Genomic DNA, 25,239 nt, shown 5'->3' on the forward strand with positions numbered 1-25,239 from the left:
AGTATAAAGTAGACATTGAGTAACTTTTTAAACCATGCTTCAAGTTGAAACAACAGCTTCTGTAACTTTGTTTTGTTCCCAAAGAAGAGTGATAAAAATTAGTTTCTTTTTAATGTCATTCTTAATGATGGCAAGGACCCTGTGTGTATAGCAGAGAAGTCAGCTTGTGTTTTGTTTATCCATTCCTTCTAATCCTTTGACACTTTGCTATGACATTTTCAAGCCCATTACTGCTTATATTTAAGGCTGGGCTGTTTGATATTACACTGACTGCGTGTTGCTCACCCTTCCTCTCGGATGTTACAACACAGGCTTTATAGAAATGCATTTATTTGTTTTAGTCAAGAATTATTTCTGATTTTGTAAGACAGGTGCTTAGCTTTTGGGTATCCTGGCTAAATTTGCATACCAGTGATACAACGATTCAAGCCAATGCATTTAAGAAATCTGCACGTTGATTCTTTTAAAAATAAATAAAATAGCCTGACCAAAGGGAAAGTAATAGAACATTTGTTCTAGCAAATAATTGTGGTTGGTTTTTCTTTTTCTTTTCTTTTTTTTAAAAAAAGAACCTTACTAAAATCTTGTAATACATGTTGGCATGTTGAATGTCACCTTCTGTCATGCCAGGTACTTCTTCATACTAATTGTGTCCTTTGGGATTTGGACGAGCTTTCTGTCAGCCTGAATTTATGCATAAAACAGTGAACTACAGTATCAGCATTCTAGCCAAGCCATCACAGCATTCTTTCCCCGCAAAGCCAGTAACACTATATATTCCTGCAGTTGTCCTTGCATCCAAGCTTGGGAGAATCTAAGAGCCAGTTCACATGACCTATTTGACCTGTACGGGATTCAACAAGATTTGATGTTTATATGTAGTTATCCTTAAGTCTTAAATATGATTCAGTATATGTCCTGATTGCAATATGAAATGTCGTGAAATATCTTTGAAAGGAGGACAGCCATTGAATAATTCACAATGCAGTTTAAGCAAACTGTATATAAGAATGTGTATGCCATGTTAAAAAGAAACGGGAATTCAAAATTAGGGATCTGTAGGGAAACAAGGGCTTTCGCCATTGGCACAGTGGGTAAATTCAGGTGCCCATTTGCCAAATGGCAATGTTATCATGGTATATATGCAAGCACTTGGTAAGCTATATTGCCCTGCCATGTGGCAGCCTGATCAGAGGAATACTAAGGTTTTCCTTACCACTTGGCAGTACAATAGTGATAGTTCCTTGGGGGGTGACTTCCATACTGAACACTGTCAACACGGCTCCTTTGGGACACCTCAGCATCTAGTAGTTGCTCTTGCTGCACAGTTCAAGTCCAGGCCTTCTTACTCAATATTTGCTCCTGCTCCTTGTGCAGCACTGTTTAGGGTATGTGGAGTCAGATGGGGGGAAATGCCTGGAAGCAGTTAAATATTTCCCATTCAGCTAGCCAGAGAACTGCTTCTGCAGCTGTTGCTCCTCCTCTTCCTGCCTATTCCCCACATACTGGACTCTCTCACTTCCACCTGCCACAGTGCCTTGCTGGCTCCATGACTCTGCCTCTATCTTCAGTGCCCAGAACTACACTCCTGGTGTTCGGGGCACATTGGTGGTGGCAGTGGTTTTGTCAGGTAAGGAAGCACACTCATGCACACACACGCATGCATCTAAACAGAGCCCCCGGTCTAGGAAAGCTTTTGCTCAGTCACATCTCTCTCTCTGTGTATGTTTATTTGTTTATGTTATGCATTTCTATCTCATCAAGGAGCCAAAGGCAGTAAACACTATACAGTGTTACCTCTGGTTACATACTTAATTTGTTCTGGAGGTTCATTCTTAACTGAAAATGTTCTTAACCTGAAGCACCACTTTAGCTAATGGGGCCTCCTGCTGCTGTTGTGTCACCGGAGCACGATTTCTGTTCTCATCCTGAAGCAAAGTTCTTAACCCGAGGTACTATTTCTGGGTTAGAGGAGTCTGTAACCTGAAGCGTATGTAACCTGAGGTACCACTGTAGTGGTAAAACAATACAAATAAAAGCCATCAAATGCCTGGGTGTAAATAGTTTTCTTGATTCCCAATATGTAACAACTATTGCCCAAAAGGTAAAAAGATGCAAAATTCCAACTTACCCCCCCCCCACCCCTCCAGGAGGGATCCAGTCTGTGCTTTTGGGTGGTTGCCATTCCATACTGATAGTTATCAGTAAAGCGTTATATAAAAGGATGTCATATTTCAACGAAACCACGTACATCATTTGTATTATTTGATGTGCGTAATCACTTTGTTAATTTTTCTGATACAGCAGTTGAACATACATTCTGTCCCCAGTGAGAAATACACTGATGTGCTGATGCTTTTTGGTTCTGTGCCGATAGCAGGCATGCTGCTGCTAATGAAAATGTTTTTAATTCCTCTGGAAGGTCAGTTGTAAAGGAGACAGACTCACCTCATTCCACAAATGGGGAAGTACCACCGAGCCTTTCAGGGTTCAGCAACATCCTGTGACAGGACCAACAACTGGGCCTGGACCAGCGGGTTTACCCCATATTTAGAGGCTACAAACTTAACCGGCACCTTCATTTTTATGTGGAACATGATGCTATAATGACTTATTGTGTTGGGAGATGGAGCACACATTCTGCACCATCTGAAGCTATCCAAGACTTGGAATAAGCCCACATAAAGCTCACAACAATCATTCAGCCTCATAGTTACAAATGCATAATTGCGCTAGATGGAAGAATAGCTTGCAGCCTTTTATACTGGCTGCTGCTGCTGCTGCTCCTACCTGAAGGTTCCATGGCTTATATCAAATCCAGACTCACTCTAACGCTACAGGCTGTGTAACTAGGGGGGGTTGAACCTGTCAGTGACTGGTGAACCCAGTCCTTTCAGGTCACTGAGCCTGCCAACCACTGTTTTAGCCTTCTGTGGATTTATTTTGTTATTTGCCATGACAGCCTTTCCATTAGAATGTTATAGCCAGAAATTTCTCAATAAAGATAGAGCCCATTGTTTAAGAGGCATTTTTCTTTTTTTAGGAATTTATGTTTTAATTTTTTAAAAATTCTTTTTGCAAATTATGTGGCTTAGGTCTGGTAGCTCATGTTCTGCATGTACAAAGTCACAGGTTTAGCCCCTGGCATCTTCAGTGAGGGGACTTAATGTAATAGGGCTGTCAAACATCTTGCCTAAGAAAGTTGAGTTCAAGCTTTGCCACCTGTCAGGCCTGACAGCACTGAGCTTACTCAGTAATAGACATTTCCAACACAGAGAACCTAATACTGTGTTGGCCCTTTATGTAATCAAGTTATTCAGAAGCTCTGGAAGCCTGTATTTTTAAAGTTATCAGCAGGAACAAAACAGTATATTGGGGGGGAGGAGTTTGCATGCTTATTTCTCAAGATACAGTTGGCAGCACTTGTACTAAGCATTTCTATAAAGAGCAGTACATTTCTGCATGACTATATTCCCCCGCCCCCTGAAATGTCTGTTTGCTCTAACTTGCTTTTAAATGAGTCCACTACAAGTTTCTAGAACACTGCAGTGTTACACAGAATGCAGTGATGATTATCATTTAACTAAATTAGAAACCACGGGTGGTCCCTGTATTATTTTGCTACAAATTGCTTTGTGACCAGACCAAACAGCTGGCGTGGTGTCCCTTTTGTAAAACGATTGTTGTGTATCACTGGTGTGCACAATTTGCCTTGTGGAAGTGGAATAAGTCTCATGCCCTTTGACAGAGCTTATTGTCTCCCACATCATGCTAGCAGTGAGCCACCTGTTCAGGGTTCTTATCAACTTCCATGCCACAGAAATGTTGCCTTGGTACAGTGTCTCATATGCACTTCAATGCACTTGTGGTGCTTCTGTGTGGCCAGGATGTCCTTTTCATTTATGATGCAGCGAGTGGACCACGTGTAAAAGGAACTTACATTCAGATCAGCTTCTTCTAGCTAGATAGATCAGTGCAAAAGCCATAACAACCAGGAGCTCTTTGCATACTTATTGTAGCTCACACACCCAGACAGTTCAATAAATTAGGGTACAAGGTAAAGTAATATAAATTAGAGCAAGAATAAAATGTATTTCCTCTGTTCTGTCTCCTCCTTTCAACCTGAGCGGGAGAGAGAGACAGTTTATTTTTTCAGGGCACAGCCCACCCAAGAAAGCTCACAAAATAAAAATAAAAAAGCCGTTACAACACATAAAAGCAGCATTCCATATCTTTAAAAAAGCAGCATTTTAAAATCCCAGCACTCATACTTCAATAAAAGCAAACTGAAACAAACAATGAAGTATTCAGGGTCCATTTGCAGATCAGTACAGATAGGGCCACATGTACCTCTCTCTGTACTTAGGATGTACCTTCTCCTGTGGCCTTGCCTATTAAACCAGGAGAACAAGGAGCTGCAGCAACAATGTGATGGAGAACCCAACTTTGGGTAGTTCAGTGTGTGATGCTGTGTGAGCCCTTGGGAGTATGTTCATTGATAAGGAATCCTTCCCCACTGCAACCCCCTATGTCCCATGAAAAAGCTCCTCTGAGGGTCAGAAGACTCTAAGAAAAAGTCTAGGACAGGTTGGGGGGACTTTGTCTTCCAGATGTTGCTGAACTGCAACTTCCCAGCAAGACCTTACCCCCTTACCCTTAACTGATTTCATCCATCGAAATATACAAACAACATGACTTAAAACATACACCTTTCTAAAATAAAATATTACATTGCCACATCAGTCAAGGATGGATTCAGATATTACAGACTTCTGCCGACAGAAGGGCATGATTTATTCATATTTTCTCCTTTTGCACTCCCCAGGAAATCATGAGAAAGGTGTGCTAATTCTAGGTGGTAGAAGTATCACAGATTTCATTGCCAGTTCCTGCTTTGCACATTGCACAAGAAGTAAAAGATAAAGGTACCCCGACCGTTAGGTCCAGTCGCGAACGACTCTGGGGTTGCAGCGCTCATCTCGCTCTATAAGCCGAGGGAGCCAGCGTTTGTCCACATACAGCTTCCAAGTCATGTGGCCAGCATGACTAAGCTGCTTCTGGCAAACCAGAGCAGCGCACGGAAATGCCGTTTACCTTCACGCTGGAATGGTACCTATTTATCTACTTGCACTTGGACATGCTTTTGAACTGCTAGGTGGGCAGGAGCTGGGACCGAGCAACGGGAGCTCACCCCATCGCGGGGATTCAAACCGCCGACCTTCTGATTGGCAAGCCCTAGGCTCTGTGGTTTAGACCCTTAGCACAAGAAGTATATTTGTGTAATTTCTGAAGTGGCTCAAACTGCAATTTGACATACACCAGATTCATGAACAAACTAGCTTTGTTAAAAAACATAATTATCTCATCATTTATCTCAAATATTTACAATTTTTCTGAGATCCCGAGACTTTGATTTTTGTGCATGCACATTAAAAAACATGACTTCAGAATGTTTTATGTGTATTTTGCTGTCACAGTGTGTGTTGCAACATTGTGCATCACCACACACCCTTCTTTGATTGGCTGATTTCATGGGATTTAACCCTACCTGTGTTTATACTCTGCTGCACCTTTTATCCTCTTTACCATGGGATAAAGCCAAAGTGAGTGGCTACGGCTGCTGGTGGCACTGAAGGCCAGTGCAGGAAGAGGAAGTAACTGTGCAGCAAGTGTTGTGGTAGACCAATCCTTCCTGTATACAGTGAATTAAAAGTAAGTCCCACTGAATTAATTGTGACTTATGTCTGAGTATATTATACTGTGAAATAAAGAAGGGAAGTTATGTTCAGTCATGCTGAACATGGATGCACACAAACTGCAAATTAACTTGGAATCAACATCTCTTTGAATTATGGGAATATTACCTTTTCACCCCCAGCGAGTGGCGGTTGCAGCCCAGCGCAGGATGGGACAGCGGCAGGCGCTGGTTTTCCAGGTGGCCAGGGAGAACATCCTTTCCTTCCCCAGTGGTTGCACAGGCTTCCAATGGTTCTTCCGTGATTCTGTCCAATCGCTGGTGAGCCAGGAGGATGGGACTTCAGAGTGGACCTGGGGGGAAACTATTTCTCTTGGGTCTGCTCTTTGGTTATAAAGCCAAGCTGTGCCTCCTGCCCAGAGTCCAGTTCACTTGGCTTCTGGGACTTGCACGGATGGTGGATAAGGCATTGGGTTGTATCCCTAGTCAAGGCAGACAGGGGGATTGGGACCCTTACTCCCCATAAAGAGGTTCGTGAGTGTGTGCTTCCATCCTGATGCCCAGATGGGGCTGATGGGCTATGACACACACTCCCCAAGCTTTGATCTTAGAGGGATTGCCCCGATTTGACATGTGCCATGGGCTGATCCTTAACCTGGGATTAACCCTACTCAATAATCAACCAGCAGTCGGGTTGGGTGATTCATGGTACACACCCAATGCTTATGCCAAGACCTACTTACATCTGTAATCAATAAAGTTGTGGCCTATTTTATCTGAAAGCAATTGGCCTGTGATTATATCATCTTCCATGTTAGCCCCTGGTATCATCACTGGCCATCACATGTTCTTAAAACATACGAATTAGGAAAGAGTTTTCTGGAATATTCTATTTAGAACCCTCAGTGGCCAACATGCTATTCTTCTGTGATATAACAGGTTTGTATAGAAATGAAAATATTATTTTATTATATTTTTAAATATAATGTAAGAAAAAATATATATTCTTACTGGCAGTCTTCTTTGTTGATTTGCAGCTGTCTCTCTCTTCATTTAACGTGAATGTTTGCAAAAGGATTCTGCACATCAATTTTTTAATATGTAGATGTTTCTTTAATTTCTAATGTCGCTATAACAGTTTTCAACTCCATTTGCTTAATATAATCATAATTCGTTTGGTAAGAGGATTTATATATTTCTAAACTGAGGTCAATATGCTCAGAAGCCTATGTTTAGCTAGCACACTTTCCTAATCTAAAAATAAGACACAATTCTTGCAAGCATTTATAATTTTCAGAAGACAAAGATGATTGTATCCTTAGTAGGTGGGACGGTTGTGGGCTTAAAATGCCATTGCTGTTTATGTTTACAGCGGTTTCTTTTTATGAGGGCAAGCGAATAAAAGGGATTTACAAAACAATGCTGAAAATCTAAACACAACACTCATATTCATATCCTTTTAATAATTTATTTAGAGCAGTGCCAACAGTATGAAAATTTCATGTATGGGTATCAAGCAGCCAGCCACACATAAATCTGAAAGGCATGAGCAATGAGATTAGATTTAAAACAGAGGTCACTAAATTTGTGATGCTGTTCCTGGATTACATTGATGAAAAGTTAATTGCAACAATTTGAAGTTAATGATTTTCATTTAAAAATCCTAGCATATTTAGTAGAATAACTCCAGGATTCATAATTATTTACAATTGTGATGTTGTTTTTCTTTAAAATGCATCTTGAATGGTGCTAACAAAACTAGATATTTTAAAATTACTAATAGTTTGTGTACTCTGAGTTACTGATGAAAAGATAACAGATAGCTTATTCAACCATTTCACTGACATGGGCAGAGTTTCTTATGGTATGTGGAAATATTGTGCTTTGTGAAAGAAGAAGAAGAAACTAAGTGTAGGAGCCAGTCATCATGCAACAATTTCAAATATGAATTCTAGTTGCATGTCTAAGAACAGTCTTCTGTCCCGTCCAGTGAAAGCAAAAATGATAGACACAGGACAAGAGAGAGTTTATCATAGTAGGCTTCTGTTTTATGAAGACTTTCTTTGTTTACATGACTTGGTGCAAGTTCAGAAAACGGCAACAAGGCTCTAAATTTGTTGTGGAGTGCCAGTGACCACACTTTTTCTCACTTAAACATAGCTTCTGTGGTCTACCACACAATAACCGCTTGCCTCCTTTCAACAGTAAAACAGACCATATAATTCCACTTAGACCACATATATATTTGCTTCTGGAAAAAATAGGCTTTGTACTTAGTACTATCTTATTAGGAAATAATCCCCATGGAAATTGTGGGACATACTTCAAGCCAAGACTGGGCCTTATGTGCATCTTGAAGACTTCAGTTATAAATGAATCTGGCAAGTCTTGCCTTGCTCAGACAAGGTCCTTTCAGTTAGCTGGGTTTTCTTTTAAATTTGTCAGTAGCTCACAATATTTTTTTTCCTCATTTTTTAAAAAATGATATTTATTAAGCATTTTAAAGTTACAAAAAAAACCAAAGAAACAAGGAAGAAAAAAAAAACAAGGGAAAAGCAAACAATGGTCAAACCATACAAATCAATAAAAAAAACAAAACAAAGACAAAACACATCAAAATCCAAAAAAACAGAGGTAAACCACAAACAATTAAAAACAGATCCAATATTCCCAAATCCTTAACTGTCATTGCCTTATTTCATCGACCTCCTCAAACCTCCCTTTTTTGTATTCCAGTTATTAATTATCACAGCAAATCCTTCCCATTTTTCATAATATTCTGTCATTAAATTACCTTAATCTATTTTAACCTTATCTTACTATAAAAGACCCTAAAACTTAAAACTTAAATCTTATTTATACCAATTTCTCATAACCATAACATATTCTTGCATAGTTCTTTTTAACATTTCTGCTAAAGCCAAATAGTTTCGTTCCAACATTTTTCTAATACTCATTGATTTTACAAAACAATCCTAAATAGAATTTTTTTAAAAAACTTTCTTCCAATCTTCCTCCAACGTCTCTTCCTCCTGGTCCCGGGTTTTGTCAGTCCTTTCTGTCTCATCCATTTAGCTCATTAACCTGGTAATCTTATGTCCGAGGCCCTTAAGTCTCTTCCATGTCCCTTCCGCAGATCTTCTTCATATTTATACCTGTACTCTACTTTGTCTCCTGGTCCTTTCACTCGTGGAAACTCCAACTTGACAGTATTATTGTCCCTTCTCGACAGATCAGCCCCTTTTCCATAATCCACACTGAACTCCATGTGGTATTTAAAAGCATGTTTCAAAGTCCCTCCAAAGTTGAGGACCCCCACAACCCCAAACTCCTCACGGCCCATTGACAGACTTGGAAAGTCAAGACATCCCTGCATAGGGGGGTCTATCCAGCCCCCCATCTCCAAGCCCAACAAAACTCTATCTCTCCAAATCTGGCTTTTTCCAAGTTCATTTGTCAAATCCAACAACTCATGTTCCTGCTGGGCCACAGCTCCCTCCATCTCTGCCACCCGAGGTCCAACAACGATCTCCTCCCTCATCTGATCTGTCAAAGCACACTCCTGAGTTGATTCCTGGGTGGGTTCTATATCGATACCCACTACCTGTCTAAAATTTCTAATCGCAACAGTCATCAAATCCGTCTTCTCATGTAACTGTTCCAGTAAAGCACTTGTCTTACAGAAAGCACCAGAGCCTCTGAATACATTGTTATGCAAAGTCAGAAGTCTGTTCCCATGATCTTAATCTATTTGCAGCTGCGAAGCTCCCCAGTTCAAGTTTAATAACAGTTTCACAAGCTCCCTCTAGGGGAAGAACTTCTATTTGTATCAATCTCTTTTCTTTTTCTTTTTTTTAACAGCAGATCTAACAACAAAGTTTCCTTTTTCAGATATTTTGTTAGTATTTGTTCCTTTAAAATGCAAAAGAGAACAATGGAATCACTATGTTTCTCTTCTTTTAACTATCTGTCAAAAACATTTGTCTATAGTCAATGAACTTCCTAAAAACGTCTGTCCTGACATCCCGCTCCCAGGTTCAAGACGGTGGAAAATTACTTTTCTTTACACTCTCTCCTGCAAGTTTAAACCATCCAGAAAAAATCCCCCCTCTTCTCCTGCTTCCGAAGGGGGTTCAGTAGTTTTAGATGATGAAAGTTGATCCTTTACAAACGATTTTCTGAACTCTAGTTTGCCATGTCTTTGCTTTAATCTATCTACAAGAAACGGAAGGCTGACTTCCTGTTTAGACCTTCCCGCTTCAGTGCCAAATTAAGAAGAATTTCTAATCCAATTTTTCCTTCTACTCACAGATCGTTGTTTAAAGTCCAATTGTCCAAATTTAATCTGCTCACGGGTAGTTGTTTTTGTAACCAAATTGTCCCAGGAAAAAGGTAGCGCTCTCCGGCAACGGCTGTGCGGCTTCGCTCCACAGAAGAAGCAGTTGACTCTCAGCACCGCGCCACTAACCCCTCTTCGCTCCGGAGCCCGTAGTTGGGTTCCTTTACGGATTGGGGGGGCGCAAAAGGTGCCCGCTGAGTCCCATGGTCACAGGCTTCCTCCGCCTGTGATTTTTTGAAGGGTCCCCACTTCGCCGTAGCGGAACAGACCCGTTTTCCGTGGAGCCAGTCCCTCCGGATCAGAGGGAGTCCGCCATTACTGATGGCGCCACCCCGGAAGTGCACAATTTTTTTTTTTTTTCCAATGGTGCCATTGGATGTGTGTGTGTGATGGGTAAGTGCCAACCAAACAACAGCCAGAAGTGATGCCACCAACAAGGCCTCCCTGTTAATTGTAGGCAAGTGCATTCTGGCAGGGAGATTCGGTCTCTATATTTCCTTAAGGAACATTTTGTATCATTCCTAAGTTCTAGTAATACTACAGATGGGAAAGTAAAGAGAACAAGACTCTGAGATACAAATGCCTTTTTGTTAGGAAGTGATCAGATTAGGTGTATTGATTGTGGTTACCAAGAACTCTCTCCCATTTAGTGGTTATTACTAAATCAGTGGCACCCATGTTACGAAATGCCCTCTATAGAGATGTGCATTGGGCCCCTAATCTAATTTCTTTCTACTGGCATGTTCAGGCATTTTTATTCAGAAGGTCCCTTCAGTTACTTAATTCTTGACTTGTTTCTAACTTTTGAAAACAACTGTGATTTGGTTATTCCAGGCCAGGCATAGGCAAACTCCGGCCCTCCAGATGTTTGGGACTACAATTCCCATCATCCCTAGCTAACAGGACCAGTGATCAGGGATGATGGGAATTGTAGTCCCAAACATCTGGAGGGATGGAGTTTGCCTGTTCTAGGCTGTCATTTCCTCCTGTTTTAAGTTTCTGCTGCTACTGTTATATCTGTATTTTTATTAGGTATTCTATTTTTAATTGTTTGTTCACTTTATCTCTTGTAATTTTTATTGGTTTTTACACCTTGAATATCCTTTTAGAAAGGGGACCCATTAATAAATAAGGTGCTGCAATCCTAATGACATGTCTTATTTACATATATAAAGAAATCAATACAGTAGAAGAAACAATTTTTTGCTAGTAAAAATGCTGTGTCTGCCCACCTGGGGTAAGAAAACAAAGGGGAAAGATGGTAACCATTAATGTAGTCTTCCCAGCTATGCAAAAGGTTTGCTATGAGAGGCTGTAGCCTTTTCCCTGTGAAATCGCTGGTCCAGTGACTTCATCACATTAGTCTCCCTGGGTTTTAGGAGACGAAATCGGATCAGGAACCCCTGCTGCTACTCCTGCTGCTTCCCTTCTGGGCAGCCTGCCAGCTGAGCGGCAGCGTGCGGTAAGCATCCAGAGGTTATGCTGTGCATCTGCCTGCACCGTGGTCCTCACCAATCCAATGAACTGCATGTGATTTCCTCCTCTTTACACCTTGACCAAAGGCAACTCCGTGGCTCATCACTCTTGTACAGGCAGAAATATATGCCTGCGTTCTGTGGCAAGTCTTCTCCAGGTTCCATCTGTCAGTGAGGCAATTGCCTTTTCTGCAGTTCCTGCTCAACAAAGATTCGAAGCTAAGATGGAGCCTTTCTTCCTGGCATACTAGATTCATCTGTGTGAAATTAAAAACCCCCACAAAATATCAGGGAAGCATCCTAATATGCAGTCCCATAGCTGTAGTCCTAAATGTTCAGCCCAGATGAGACTGTAATATATTCTGTCTGTTTAGCTGTTTCTTAAAGGTAAGACACAAGTTAAGATCACTCCAAACTGGGTGACGCAAAACGGCAAATGTGCTTCAGTTAGTGGGCAGCTTGATTAAGATGTTGACCCAGTGTGTGGCAACTGTGAAAAATTGTGACTTGAATGTTAGGGATCATTAGAAAAGGGATTGATAATAAAACTACCAAACCATAATCCTGTTACAGAAATCTATGATGGGACCACACTGTATAGAGTACCGCATGAGGTTCTGGTCACCACAGTTGAAAAGGAATATCGCAAGCTTGGAAAGGGGTTGGGACAACTTCCCTATGGGAAAGAAAAAGGGCGCATAAGAGAGTGTGGAGAAAGTAGACAGAGATACATTTTTCTCCCTCCCTCATAATACGAAAGCCTGAGGTTGTCCAATGAAGAAGTTGCATGTTGCAAGATTCAGACAGGCAAAGGGAAGTGCTGTTTCTATGGAATGCACCTTCACAAGATGTAATAATGGACAATACCCCGGATGACTTTAAAAAAAATAGGGTTATCAATGGGCACTAGCCATAAAGACTATGTTCAGCCTCCACTATTGGAGACAGTGTGCCTCTGAATACCAGTTGCTGGGAATCAGAATTGAGAGGACACAGTCCTGCTTGGGGGCTTCTCACAGACTTTTAGTTGGCCACTGTGATTCTTGACCAGGTGAGATTTTGGCTTGATTCAATAAGGCTCTTCATCATGTTCTTAACCCGTTAACATCACAACTCAGACTAGGATCGGCTCTACCTTCTTTTTGTTATGCAGGTGTTTATTTATTTATTTTTAATAAATATTTTATTAAGGATTTTCTTGTTTTACAGAAGTAAGTGTAATGCCTCGTATTTTTCCCCCCCCATGTAACATTTTTACAAATCCGTTTCATTTGTTGAGGCATTAGGGGGAGAAGAAAAAAAGGAAAAAAGAAAGGGGGGGTGGAGAGAGGGAAGATGGATGGGGGTGGGGTCGGGTAGCGGTGTTTCTATTATGCTTAATGTATGTAGAGTTTGGTGTCAGCGTGCTTGTGTTGTTCACTTGTGTTCCTTTGGTGGTGAGAGAGGCTGGGGTTGGCCTAGGGTGTGCTTGTTTGCTTGTGATTGGCTGTGGTGATCTTTGTTTTCATGTGTGAGTGAGGTGGGTGTGTGTTTTGGATCAGGTTAGCCATATTGATTTGTATGCTGTTGGTGGATTATTGTTATTGTCCTGTTGGGCTGTGTATGTTTATGCAGGTGTTTATATCAATTTACCCCTCTTTTTTTCCATTTTGGTCTCATTACAATTCTTATATTTTCATTTTGTTTACAGCATGACAATGATGCTTCCCCCCTCCCTCCATGATGTTGGGACATACAGTAATTAATACCACAAGGAGAGTGGAGACCAGGGAAAATGTCGATATTAGCACAATAAATTTCCTCTTCTAAGTCTGATGTACCTATAAAATGTATGCACATTTTCAATAACAGCTTAGACAAAATGGACAGTTGACCTCAAAATAATACCAACTTCCTAAGAGACAATTGTCTTGTATACTATAAAGCTTCAATTTGCAACCCAGGATGTTACTTCACCTAGAATTTCAAACAGTATAGTAGTAAGATTCATAAGTTCTGCATGGCTTACATTCGTGCTCACATGGGAGTTTAAAATAGTATTTCTCTAGAATTCTCTAGAAGCAACAAATTAGTGATGTTTTCACATTCTCTTCCATGGAATAAAGGAGGATATTGAGTTTGAAAAGGGCTCTTTGATCAGTTGTATCACCCAAGCTACCTATGACTTAAAATGCTGTGAGCAAATTATCATATTGCACCCCAGTTCTGAATTTGTCTCTAAGGCTTGCTGTATGCGTTCATAAATTCTTAGGGCAAGGTGCATTGAAAACATGGTATATGGTCCCAGGCAAGCTTTGAGGCACAAATGCTGTGATTAGGAATGCTGGAAGTATGTTGGTTCTGGAGAATATCAGCAGAGACTGCAATTCTATACAGACATCCCATGGGACAAATCTCACAGAACTCAGCAGGACTTACTTCTGAGTAGACATGTGTAGGGTGGTGCTGTAAAAATGGTTTTAACAGTTCAAGGCCATTGCTGCAGACAGCGAGACATAGAGAATAATGCTGCTAATCTGCCATGCTTTTACGTAATGGAGAAGAGCAGCAGTGAATAATTTTGGCCTTTCTCAGCCGAGGCCATTTAAGCATATTAGTATATTTGAACTAGTAATATCTGATGATAAAAATGTCAAGCAGACATGTTTAAGATGAATGTTCAGAAAGAAGTACTTCAAAAATTCCGAGTGCCATATGGCTCAAGTAATTTAGAGTTCCATTTCTTAGCTCTAAATTATGTCAGAAAAATAGTAACAGGTGCCTAAATGCCAAAGAATGCTTATAATCTGCCCAGTGGGTTATGTTGGTCTTTTTCATTTTATCTCACTTACAAATATTTAAGACTTAACAGCTTAATACTCTACTTCGCATTCAGATTGTTGTGTAAAATACATCAAAAAGACACAGTATTATCGTATTATTAACCATGCAGATATAGTACTGTGTAATATGCCATGGTAATATGCTGCAAGCATGTCCTTTGTTTTACTAAAGATATAACATTTGCATTTCCGAACTGAAGGGTTCGGGGTTTTTTTACATCATAACAAAGTTTTAGCCTTTCTTGGCAAGCAGCGCCTTTCAGAAACAGTGAGCTGAGTGACCTTTCATTGCTACTTTAAAATCTTGCTGCTGTAATGCTTAGTGTGCAGAATTTCATGATAGAAAGCTCATTAAGTATAAAAATTATTTCTGATTCATTAAAGATGACAAATAATTTAAGCATGGTTGTCTTTCTCAAGATTGTACAATTTGAGGGGGTGAGGAGACACAGAGAAAGAGATATAAATAAATTAGGAGTGCTCAGCTGAAAATAGCTTTTTATTTAACATAAATATTTGGAAAGTTTCTGACAAAGCTGTAAGCAGGGTTGTGAGGAGGAAAGCTCTGACTGGCATGCATTTCTTTGTAACATGTGAAGGATTCTATGCATGTATGAACATATGTATGCTAGCAGTCGTGCATTCATGGTAGGCAGAATTGTGTGGACCCTTCAATGGATTTCTCTCTCTCTCCATTATTGACACTCCTATTTAGGTTAATGTGGGAAGCAACCCTGCTCAAATCATTTCCACTTGATTTAGAGTCACTCGGTGCAGCTTTTCATGTTATTTGGCACACATAATTGCCATATGTCCACCAGTGTTGTTTGTGGCAGTGTTGACACCTGTGAACACATATCCTGGGACTTTGGCCTGATCAGATGTATGTTCAGTTTAAAAACATGTGTATATGGTCCACACTGTTATAGAACATACCTGTGTATGTGCATCAGCCATCTTTGTCACATAACGTGTAGCTGTCCATTGCACTGCACAATTTGTGTATCCTGTTACTAGAGCTTCTTCTTGGAACTATTATACTTATAGTATTAACCTACTATGAATAAATTTTGGGCTGTTATTCCAGTTGTGCCTATGAATTTGTGAGGAATAAAAACTGACTTTTAAGTATTTGCTTACAGTTTATGTCAAACCCTACATTTGAAACTGAATGGCTTCATAGTTTGGGAAATGAGTTGTTGCTGCCAAATAAAAAGCTGGTTATTCTTGATCAGCACTCATTAAAAGGCGTGGAAGAAGGTTGGCTATGAAGATATCTAAGGACCAGTTAAAAGGTCATTTACTGTCCATGTTTGCCTTCCCTCTGCTGGTAATCCTATGTGGTGGGAAGTAGCATTGCAAATGACACTCTAAACACATGGAGAATTCTCATCTCAGTGTCCACTATCTCCAGGGCTATTCAGTACCCCATGTATTTAGATTTGATCACACAGAAGAGATTCCTCCCTGCACCATGGATTGCCCACATAGTGAAAGGCCTTTTAGTCCTAGATAACTGGCTTGAGCATAGAAGGGTGGTGAAATCTTTCCCTTAAAATTGAGAATCTTTTACATATTTTTAAATTTTCTTTCATTTCAGTGACTATTTCAACGAGTACCTTTTTTGATGGCTTATTGGTCACGGGACTCTACACATCAACCAGTGTTCAGGCTTCACAGAGTATTGGCGGGTCCAGTGCTTTTGGCTTTGGTAAGTCCAAAATGATTTCATGAAGTGTGTGTGTGTGTGTGTGAGAGAGAGAGAGAGAGAGAGAGAGAGAGAGCTATTCAGCTGCATAGATCAATATGTTGTATTTTGGATCTACTTCCTGGTCCATTCCATGTGGAGCCATGATCAACAGAGCCTGCACCTCTGTGGAAAGACCTCTGCTATCAGACATCAAGGATTGATCCAGAAACTCCTCAGTGGATCAAGAGGGATTTCCCCAAAACTTGAAACCCCAGGGCAGCAGAGGAATATGCCAGCTCTTTGACTGGCCAGATGCAACATTCAGGGGGCAGGGCCTCCCATCAATCAATACCTAATCCATACTATAAAGCTTTGACAGCTGTTTCAGGGCACTGCTGAGATAACTATTAGTGACTAGTAGGATGACTAGCTGTGGTCGTGAAACCCAAATAGGTCCCTCTCCAAGGTGCTGATCCTGCCTTGCTTTGCTTTCGTGTCTCTCTGGGACTACCACTCCACTTGGTCATCATCAATCTGTGGTGCTGGGTACCCGCATGAATCAGGACAGAATACTGTGCTCAGTTCTGGTCACTTCAAAAAAGGCATTGTAGAGCTGGAAATGTTGAGAAAAGGGCAACCATAACAAAAGGTGCTGGAGCTACTTCTCTCTGAGGAAAGGTCACAACATTTGGGGCTTTTTTGTTTATTAAGAAGCAGAGTGAATAAGTATGAAATATGGACTCTTTCTATGCAGTATGCTAAATAGTGCTTCCTTTTCTATTAAATAACTGAAATTTGAACTAAATTCCACTAAAGTTAACAGAAACCAATGGCCTCAAGGTCTGCTGTAACAAGAAAGTGGCTGGAATCATACTTGTCTTTTGTGCTGAAGTCCTTTTCACAAGGCTTCCCATCCCCTGTCATAGCCCTGTCAGGCAAGGAATGCCCAGAGTGAGGAATTAACTCTTTATTGTCAAAAGTACACTTATGTTAGAAAAAGGCATGTCTATCAGTCCTATGTCTTTTACCTTCTCATAGACGTGCACCTGATGAAGCAGTTGCAGCAACAGAGAGGCGCCTACTTGAGCTGCGCACAAGCAGGCACTCTCTCCCTCCTCCTGCCCCTGTTCTTTATTATCGGACCTGCAGCTTCTCCTGCCTCTGACTTCTATCTCCTGGCTGTTACAGACGCTCCCAGATCACTGATCTCTTATTCCAAATCAGTCTCCAACCTCCACTTCTTCTGGTGTCCACTCATCAGTATCTAGCCACCACTCCTCAGTGTCCAGACAGTCTCTGACATCCCCAAAGTTCCTCCTTGTGTGCTATAAGTATGCACAATATGACTAGCCATCCATGTGCCCTTCCATCTAAAGTATGGTCTCATTGTGTAAGGTTTATCATATACTGCTGCAAGAGAGATGTGGCTGGCATCAAAGTTGATCAGAATCCTTGTGTTCCATTGTGACTGCACGGGCAGAGCAGGAAGAGGTGGAGGAAGCATGCATTTGGGCTCTTCAATTATTTCAGTGGGAGTATTTCAGCTTGTACTGAAGGATTCCAGCACAACCTCATTCCCCACTTGACACAGCTCTGGTGCCTCCCATGCTCAGTCCCTCCATTAGCAGAGTTGTGGCAATTCTGCTACTGTAGCCCTAGGACAGGAGTGACAACACATCTCTTAAAATGCTTTAAGCAGCCTTGCCAGATGATAGGATTGTGCTAAGTGAGGCATTCCTATGTACACTTTCTTTGGCATAATTACCATTGGAATTGGTGCCACACATTCCTAAGTATGCATGTCCTTGATCAGTCTCAGAGACCCAGGCCCAACTTATTAGCATAGGAACCTAAAAGAGGCCGAATGAAGGTAACAATATGCCCCAGGTATACCATTTATGTATCTGTGTTTCCTAGACTAAGCCCTAAAATAATGTGGCTTTAGGATTCTTCAGAGCATACTTTAGCACATATATGCATGTAATATTGTTACAATATTCATAGGAACACATTAGTTGTGCAGAGAGCGGACTTAAGAGTTTTCCGGTGTTGTGGCCCCAATATCCTCCTCCCCAAAGCTGCAATTCCCCTCAGGATGAAGCTTCCCCTAAAGATTTAGATTTTCAAGTACTACCAGTAATGTTCATTGTGATTAAATCAATGCCTCTTGCTCCCCAAGGCTTTTCAGTTTAGCAAACATCAAAAGCATAAATAAATATGCATATAGTAAATAAATATGCATATAGTAAATAAGGTTAACAAAGGCTTGCTTCCTGTTTTGTGCCTGTTGCTTTCTCGTTCACCTTAAAAGATCTACCACTATTAAGGAAGACAGTGAGGTTCACAACACCTCTGTCTTTTTACAATTCACCTGAAAGCAGGTTCACTTGATTTTAGTTGAACTTGCATGTAAGTGTAGTTCAGGCTGAAGCTTAGACATCTGATTCTCTGTGCCACTCCAGCAGAAAAAAGCAATTGGTTAGTCTTATAGCAAGGCAATTGCTGAGGCAGAAGTTGTGCCTGCAGTGGTGTTTTGAACTCATCCAGGACATTGCGTCAGTGCAAAAACGTGGATCTGGGCTGCTTCATAGCAACCACCTGGATCGCTGGATACAAGAAATGTTTCATAGCAAACAAATGCTTAAAGGCAGACCATGGAGCAGGTGGATAAGAAGAGGAGTATAAAGGGGAAGCAGCTATAACAGACGCTCCCTAATTTTATGGGTTCAAAAGAGACAAGAACCAATAAGCACTTTGATGGAAATGGCCCGGCAGGAAAACACTGTGACCATGGTGCAGACCCTGTGGCCTTCCAGAAGTTGCTGGACTCCAACTTCCATCAGCTCCAGCCAGCAAGGGATATAGTCAGGGACAGCAGGAGCTATAGTGTAGCAACATCTCAGGGGCTGAGGTTCTCCATGTCGCTGTATCCCACCAGGCCACTGTCCAAAATTTGCATTAAAAACTTGTTGGAGAACATTAGGACTGTGCACATATTATAATTGTGTACTCTGAATGAACATAGAGAGGAGGATGAGAGTACACTTTTAGCTGTACACCTGCACAGCTGACCAGACACGATCTATTCCACTCCCCTACATATTGATAGTCTGCACAATCCCAGTTGTATGTCAGAAATGTTATGGAGTTGGAAAAATGAACTGCATTTTCTTGATATTACCTCTAAGAAAGGAAAAAGCTTCACTTATTATCAAACATACAAAGTAGATGACTTCCTAGCACCATTTGGAAATTGAGTGTATTTGCAGATGATTAATGGTTGTAATATAATTTTTATTCCAGACTGTTTGCTAATGTTTGGTATTGAGGAGAGAGAGAGAAAACAATAAAGATAAAAAAGAAGAAGACAAAAGGAAAAAAACACTGTGCTTTTAATGGCCAAGAACAGGGAAGATATACGAGCAGGTTGGGGGAAGGTTCCTTCCTCCCCCAGTCAGGAAAGATGGATGGATATTTAAAAGTTCCATTACTTAGTAATTCATTGTTATTACAGAGAATCCTAGTACTGCAACTGAAGGTCTAGGCATGATGAGATTGAGAATTGCCACTTACTGAGTCACAAAGACTAAGTAGTATTGCTATATGCTGTTCACATTTGAGGGCTATATGAAGCTGCACATCACTGAGATTATGCAAGGTTCATACTGAGCACTGGCGCAACATGGCCTTGACCTTGGGGCAAAAGTCCAGGGCCTCACATCATGGGGCGCCCTCAAAAGAGTAGCAGATTATGGGGGCAGCAGCAAATATGTCCCCCATCAGAACCCAGGCCATCATGGGCATGTCAGGGCAAATTAAGGCTTCTGCAAGTCACTGCAGCAACCTTTCTTCTTATTTTAAAAATGGGGTGGCTGGCCAGCCATATCATGGTTACTGATGCCCTTTTTGTTATCTATCTATCTATCTATCATCTATCTATCTATCTATCTATCTATCTATCTATCTATCTATCTACTATGTGTTGTGCTTTTCCACAACAAAATGGTGCTTATTCTCAATAAAAGGCATTTAGCATCAAGGGAGCAGACTCAATCTCAGTTTTATTCCTGTACGTAATGAGCACATGCTTGGAGTATTTCTGCTTCTGTAACATATAATGAATGTAGAAGCAGCTGCAATGCATGGAATTGTGGTGACTGAGGTAGAGGGGAGAGATAAGAGAAATGCTAAATGTTTCCTTTGCAACTTAAGTTATGCATAAGGCCAGCTAAGGGAAGGCCTGTAAGACCATTTAGTTCAGGGTCTAAAATTATCTTGTTGCACCACTATTTCTGACAGGATGAAGTCTGCCTAAACAGGTGCAGTGGTTTTTGTACTAAGCAGCTTTCACATTGATTTTCATAAAATTTAAAATGAGCACTTTAAAAATTCAAGCTTTCTCCCTTTCTTTAAGAGAAAAATCACCTTACTAACATAAAAATTGACATGTGGGGATGTCCTTATGACACTGGCAGGAAACTTCAACAATAGGACTCAGCTGTATCTTTTATTTATTGCAAGTCCAGTCAAATCCAATCCACCCTTCCATATTGCCAACCAGGGCAGCAGGGCAAAGGCACAGCTTGTTTACTACCCTGGAGAGCTCACAGCAGTCAGTGCCAAGACTTGGGGAGAGTTCTTGCTTCAGCAGCATGTTGAAGCCTTCTGAGGATTGGCCAACTTGAGCCTCTTACTAGCTCTGTTCTCTCTGAGGTGCTACCTGTTCATTAAAAGGGTCATTGTCCAATTCTGTTACGGTTTGATCCTATGGTGGCCAAGCAAGGAGAGATGAATCGCAAGGATAGTCTCGGAGTTGGAGGAGTCCAGTAAGGCCACATACTCTGGCCTGGGCCGCCCAGAAATGAGGGACAGGTGGCTTCCTAACTGATGCCTTTCTCTCCAAGTCTCCTAACTGGATGAAGGATTATGGCCAGAGAACCTCGCAGGTTCTTTCTCTTTCCTTGGACCTCAGCTGGATCCTTAAGACTCCACCTTACCTTTTCTTACAAGGTGGTTCTCCACCTTCAACCTTCTTCCTGGTCTCTATAATAGTAACAGCTAAGCCAGGCAACATTGGGGTGGGTTGCCTTTGTAATGTATTACTGATCCTTTTAATTCTGCATATTTTGATAACAGCGCATCAAACCTCAAATGCCATGATTTTACTCTTAAACCATGTTATTATTTTGCAAATAAATATTGCAGTTGCAACCCTGATGTGATTGTTGCTGGCTCTTTGGAGCAGGCACATGGATATTGGTGTCTAATGATCATTACTAAATCCCCACATGTAAGCAATGGCACCACAGCCAGGGCAGTCCTTTCCTAGCACACAATTGCCTCCATTAAAGATCTCAAGAGTAGTATTGTTATTTTCCTCAAATTAGCTTTTATGTTAATGCAGATGAAAGATATGGGTTCATGTGCCTGTGAGCACTGGGGTACACAAACAGATCTGGGAACATCCCAGAAATCGCCATGGGGCCAACATGAGCTTTGCAGTGCTCCTATTTCAACTTTGATGGAATGAAAGCCAAGTTGTAAATTGGGAGTGTACAGTAATCTACTGCTTGTGCTTAGTAACATACAATACAAAGAATGTGGAGTGAGGCAAATTGCAGTAGTACTCAAAGATACCACAAACTTACTTATTTTTCATTTCTGCAAAAAAAAAAATAATAAATCTGTTCCATCAGCATTAAGAAATAATTATACTGGTGAAAAAAGAACAATAGAATTACATTAATGAGACAAATGCCAAATGCAACATAAATCAGTAGATAAGATGAATACTGGCTCTCCATATCCCACCCAATATCCAAAGATATTTGATAACATGGTCAAATGTCAGTTGGGTGGTTAAAGAAAACCAAGCCTTATGAGTAACGGTTGGAGGAGCTGGGTATGTTTAGCCTGGAAAAGAGGAGACTGAAAGGAGATATGATAGCCATCTTCAAATATCTTAAGGGCTGTCACATGGAAAAGGGAGCGTGCTTGTTTTCTCCTGCTCTGGAGGGTAGGTCTCGAACCAATGGCTTCAAGTTACAAGAAACGAGATTCTGACTAAACATTCGGAAAAAAATCCTGACAGTAAGAGCTGTTTGGCAGTGGAACAGACTCCCACAAGAGGTGGTGGACTCTCCTTCCTTGGAGATTTTTAAGCAGAGGTTGGATGGCCATCTGCCATGGATGCTTTAGCTGAGATTCCTGCTTTGCAGAGGGTTGGACTAGATGGCCCTGGGGTCCCGTCCAATTCTATGATTCTATGACTCTATGATGCAAGGTCCCAATCTCTCAGAAGTGGACTATTTGCTTGGGCTTCATTTGAAGTAAATGGACTGTTCCCTAGCATCTCATGGTCATAATTTGCTTGGATTGGATTTTGGCTGCTAGATCCAAGATTAAGCATGGTGCTTAAGCATGGTACCTGATGTGCATCAAGGCTAGTATATTTTCTTGTTTGGTTGCAGTATTTATATTCGATTTATATTTTATTGCTTAAAATGCCATTGTGCAGTATTCAACATAGAAACATTTCCATTGTCACATATTACCAAGGATGACCTATAATTATGATGCCAAAATTTTAAACTGGACTCTTAATCTCAGGGTTGTGGGTTCAAGCCTCACATCGGGCAAAATGATTCCTGCATATCAGGGGGTCGGACTAGATGACCCCTGTGGTCCCTTCCAATTCTATGATTCTATGATTTAAGATAACACCACAATAATGAATACAAAATTCATAAACAACGTATCAATAAAGTTACACAACTTCTATAAATGCTTGCTTGGATATATGGATGAAAAAAATTAGTAACAAATATTGTAATCAGTAAAGTGCTATTGAAGAGAATCTGGGTGGTCTTTTGCATTTCCAATTAGCCCAGTTAATTACATTTAAATTTGGGCACAATTTTTTCATGGAATCACTCCTTTAAGTGTAGTGTTTCCTCTGAATTGTTAATGAAGTTGCTCCATAGGGCAAGACAAAAAATGCTGGACAGAAGCAAATGAGGTCCTTAAAGGCAGGAAATGCCTAAAGAGAGAGTTGTAAGTCACTGATGCATACTAAGAGATACCTCGTTTTGCTTGTTGATATGAATCTTAAAGCATGATGCCCCAGGGAAGTCTAATGTTTAATTATAAATATCCATTTATGCACTGCAGGAGAAAAAGTTTCCTTCTATGGCTTGTCTTATGAACAGCAGCTTTACCGCACATTCTGAAGAACTGAGAGCCAAACTAGACAAGACATCATTCATGCAATTAGCAACTGCATGAATGGTTTTTAAAAGTAAATACAAAGCACGGAGAAGTCCAATCTAGACTGGGAACCTGATGTGAAGGTATTTTGGGGGGAACACGACTTTAACCCTCTGCTCACCTCAATGCAATCCCAGTTCACTTTGGGGTGTCTGCACCAGCTATTTGCACTGGGGGAAAATGCTTCCTTTAGCATGAATGGGAAGTTTTATTCGAGAGAAAATAACAGAGATGTGGGGTCCCTGATTCAGATTGAGACCACATCAGCAGGCAAAGAGTTAACGTTTCTACCCCCATGCCAGGGTCTTGATCTGGACTGTGATCCCTACTCCTGATATCTTTTTTAAAAGCCATCCATGCAGTTGTTACTTAAATAGTTAATGGCATGAATTGTATCTTGCCTTGTTTAGCTGGGAGTAAAGCTATTCCCTTTTACTGTTTTTGATGTTATGCAATTGTTCTTAACCTTAAACAGATACTTAAGAAAAACCACTTGGATTTTATTATTAATCTTTCTTTTTATTCTGGTAATAAATAAAGTGGAGCTGCTATGAGTGATCATTCGAGGAACAAATTACAATTACATCAAATTACAATGTTATATTCTAGAGTCCTGTGTTCCACTGTTTGGAAAGAAGGGAGTGCTTGATCTCTTTCAAGGACTGGGGTGTGTAGAAAAATAAGGATTTTGGTTAAATTGTCTACTAGATTTTCATGTTGCTTTCAGGAGAAAAAAATAGCTTTCTACCCACCGTAGTTCAATAGTTGTTCCCATTCCAGCACCTATCTCGAGCTTCATAAACATTTTCCCCTAATGTTGGAATCTTATCCCTGCACCGTGTTTCCCCAGGCTTCCAAACTGCTCTTAAAAAGTCTTGCATTTTAAAAGCACTACAGGGTATTTGCACAAGAAGTGTTTAAAAGCAAAGAAACATAGGGGAAACAAAACAAAAACAGCAGGCAAACTCCAGGAGACCCTTTAGACATCTTGTCAGTGCAAAAGTCAGAGGAGGGGTTTAAAAGTAAAGGGGAGGTTGGTGTGCACTTGAGCTGTTGCTTCAAAGACATCTCACGACAAAACCTGTTCTGCAGACTCGCCTCCGCACAGCTACCATTTGGGAAGGCTCAGGTATTTTAGGGCACCATGTGGAACACCAAATGATCTTCCCTACAAGCTCATTTGAATGGGAAATCAATTGTAGATAAAAGAAAAGAACATGCCTCCTGCTGGTACGGCACTGTCAACAGAAGTGGAGGGAAAGGAAATAGACTTCTGTAGCTGCGTTTGTGTTGGCACTGAAACATTTTGTTCTTGGGATCTACGATTTAAAAAAGCAGAAACTATCATGACTGATTACTGCATATCCAGGAAGCATTAGCCTGCATAGCATAACATTCTTGAAATGTTCCTCTGTAAACTACTGAAATTGCTTCGTGCCCTCGGCTTACTTTGTGACAAATCAAATGGGCTCCAGGACCCTCACACCAGAGACACATGCCAGAAACCAAACAGATGGTAAGCTAGGAAAAATTACCCTCAGCATTCTCATTAGAACAGTTGGGAAAATTTTAATAGGCCCCCATTTGCCTTGTGCTGTATCTAATACCCTTTGAACTGCCACTTTTTTGTTACAAGTCAACAACCGCAATGTATATTTTAATAGGGATTATCAAACACAATTTGCCCAGAAGATGTACCAGCCCTCCACTGCTAATTAGCCAAGTTTAAATAATCACTGAGTTCTGGAATAATTGGAAAGAAATCCTGTTTTTCTTGCCAGTGCATAATTACTAATTAACAGGGAGATAAAATATCTGTATAGTGTCATATCTGGGAGAATCTGTTAACAGTTAATTAAATTGTTAATGGGGGCCAAATTGACATTGGTCAGCAGAGTTTACATTTCAGTTTTACTATGTATAATCAACTTTCCTGAATCAGAAGGAGCCAT

General features: G+C 40.7%; 1 protein-coding gene across 2 annotated transcripts in view; it reads left to right on the forward strand.

Annotated features, from left to right (window-relative positions):
* RELN (reelin) overlaps window positions 1-25,239 on the forward strand; it is a 285,563-nt gene that overhangs the window by 22,658 nt on the left and 237,666 nt on the right. For both annotated transcript variants that reach the window (XM_081023370.1, XM_081023371.1), the window contains exon 2: window positions 15,932-16,042. In XM_081023370.1, coding sequence (XP_080879496.1) covers window positions 15,932-16,042 — 111 coding nt within the window. The remainder of the gene's footprint in view (window positions 1-15,931; window positions 16,043-25,239) is intronic.

The sequence above is a fragment of the Podarcis pityusensis genome (genome assembly GCF_964106645.2).
Source record: "Podarcis pityusensis genome assembly, chromosome: 10".
Taxonomy (NCBI): Eukaryota; Metazoa; Chordata; class Lepidosauria; order Squamata; family Lacertidae; genus Podarcis; species Podarcis pityusensis.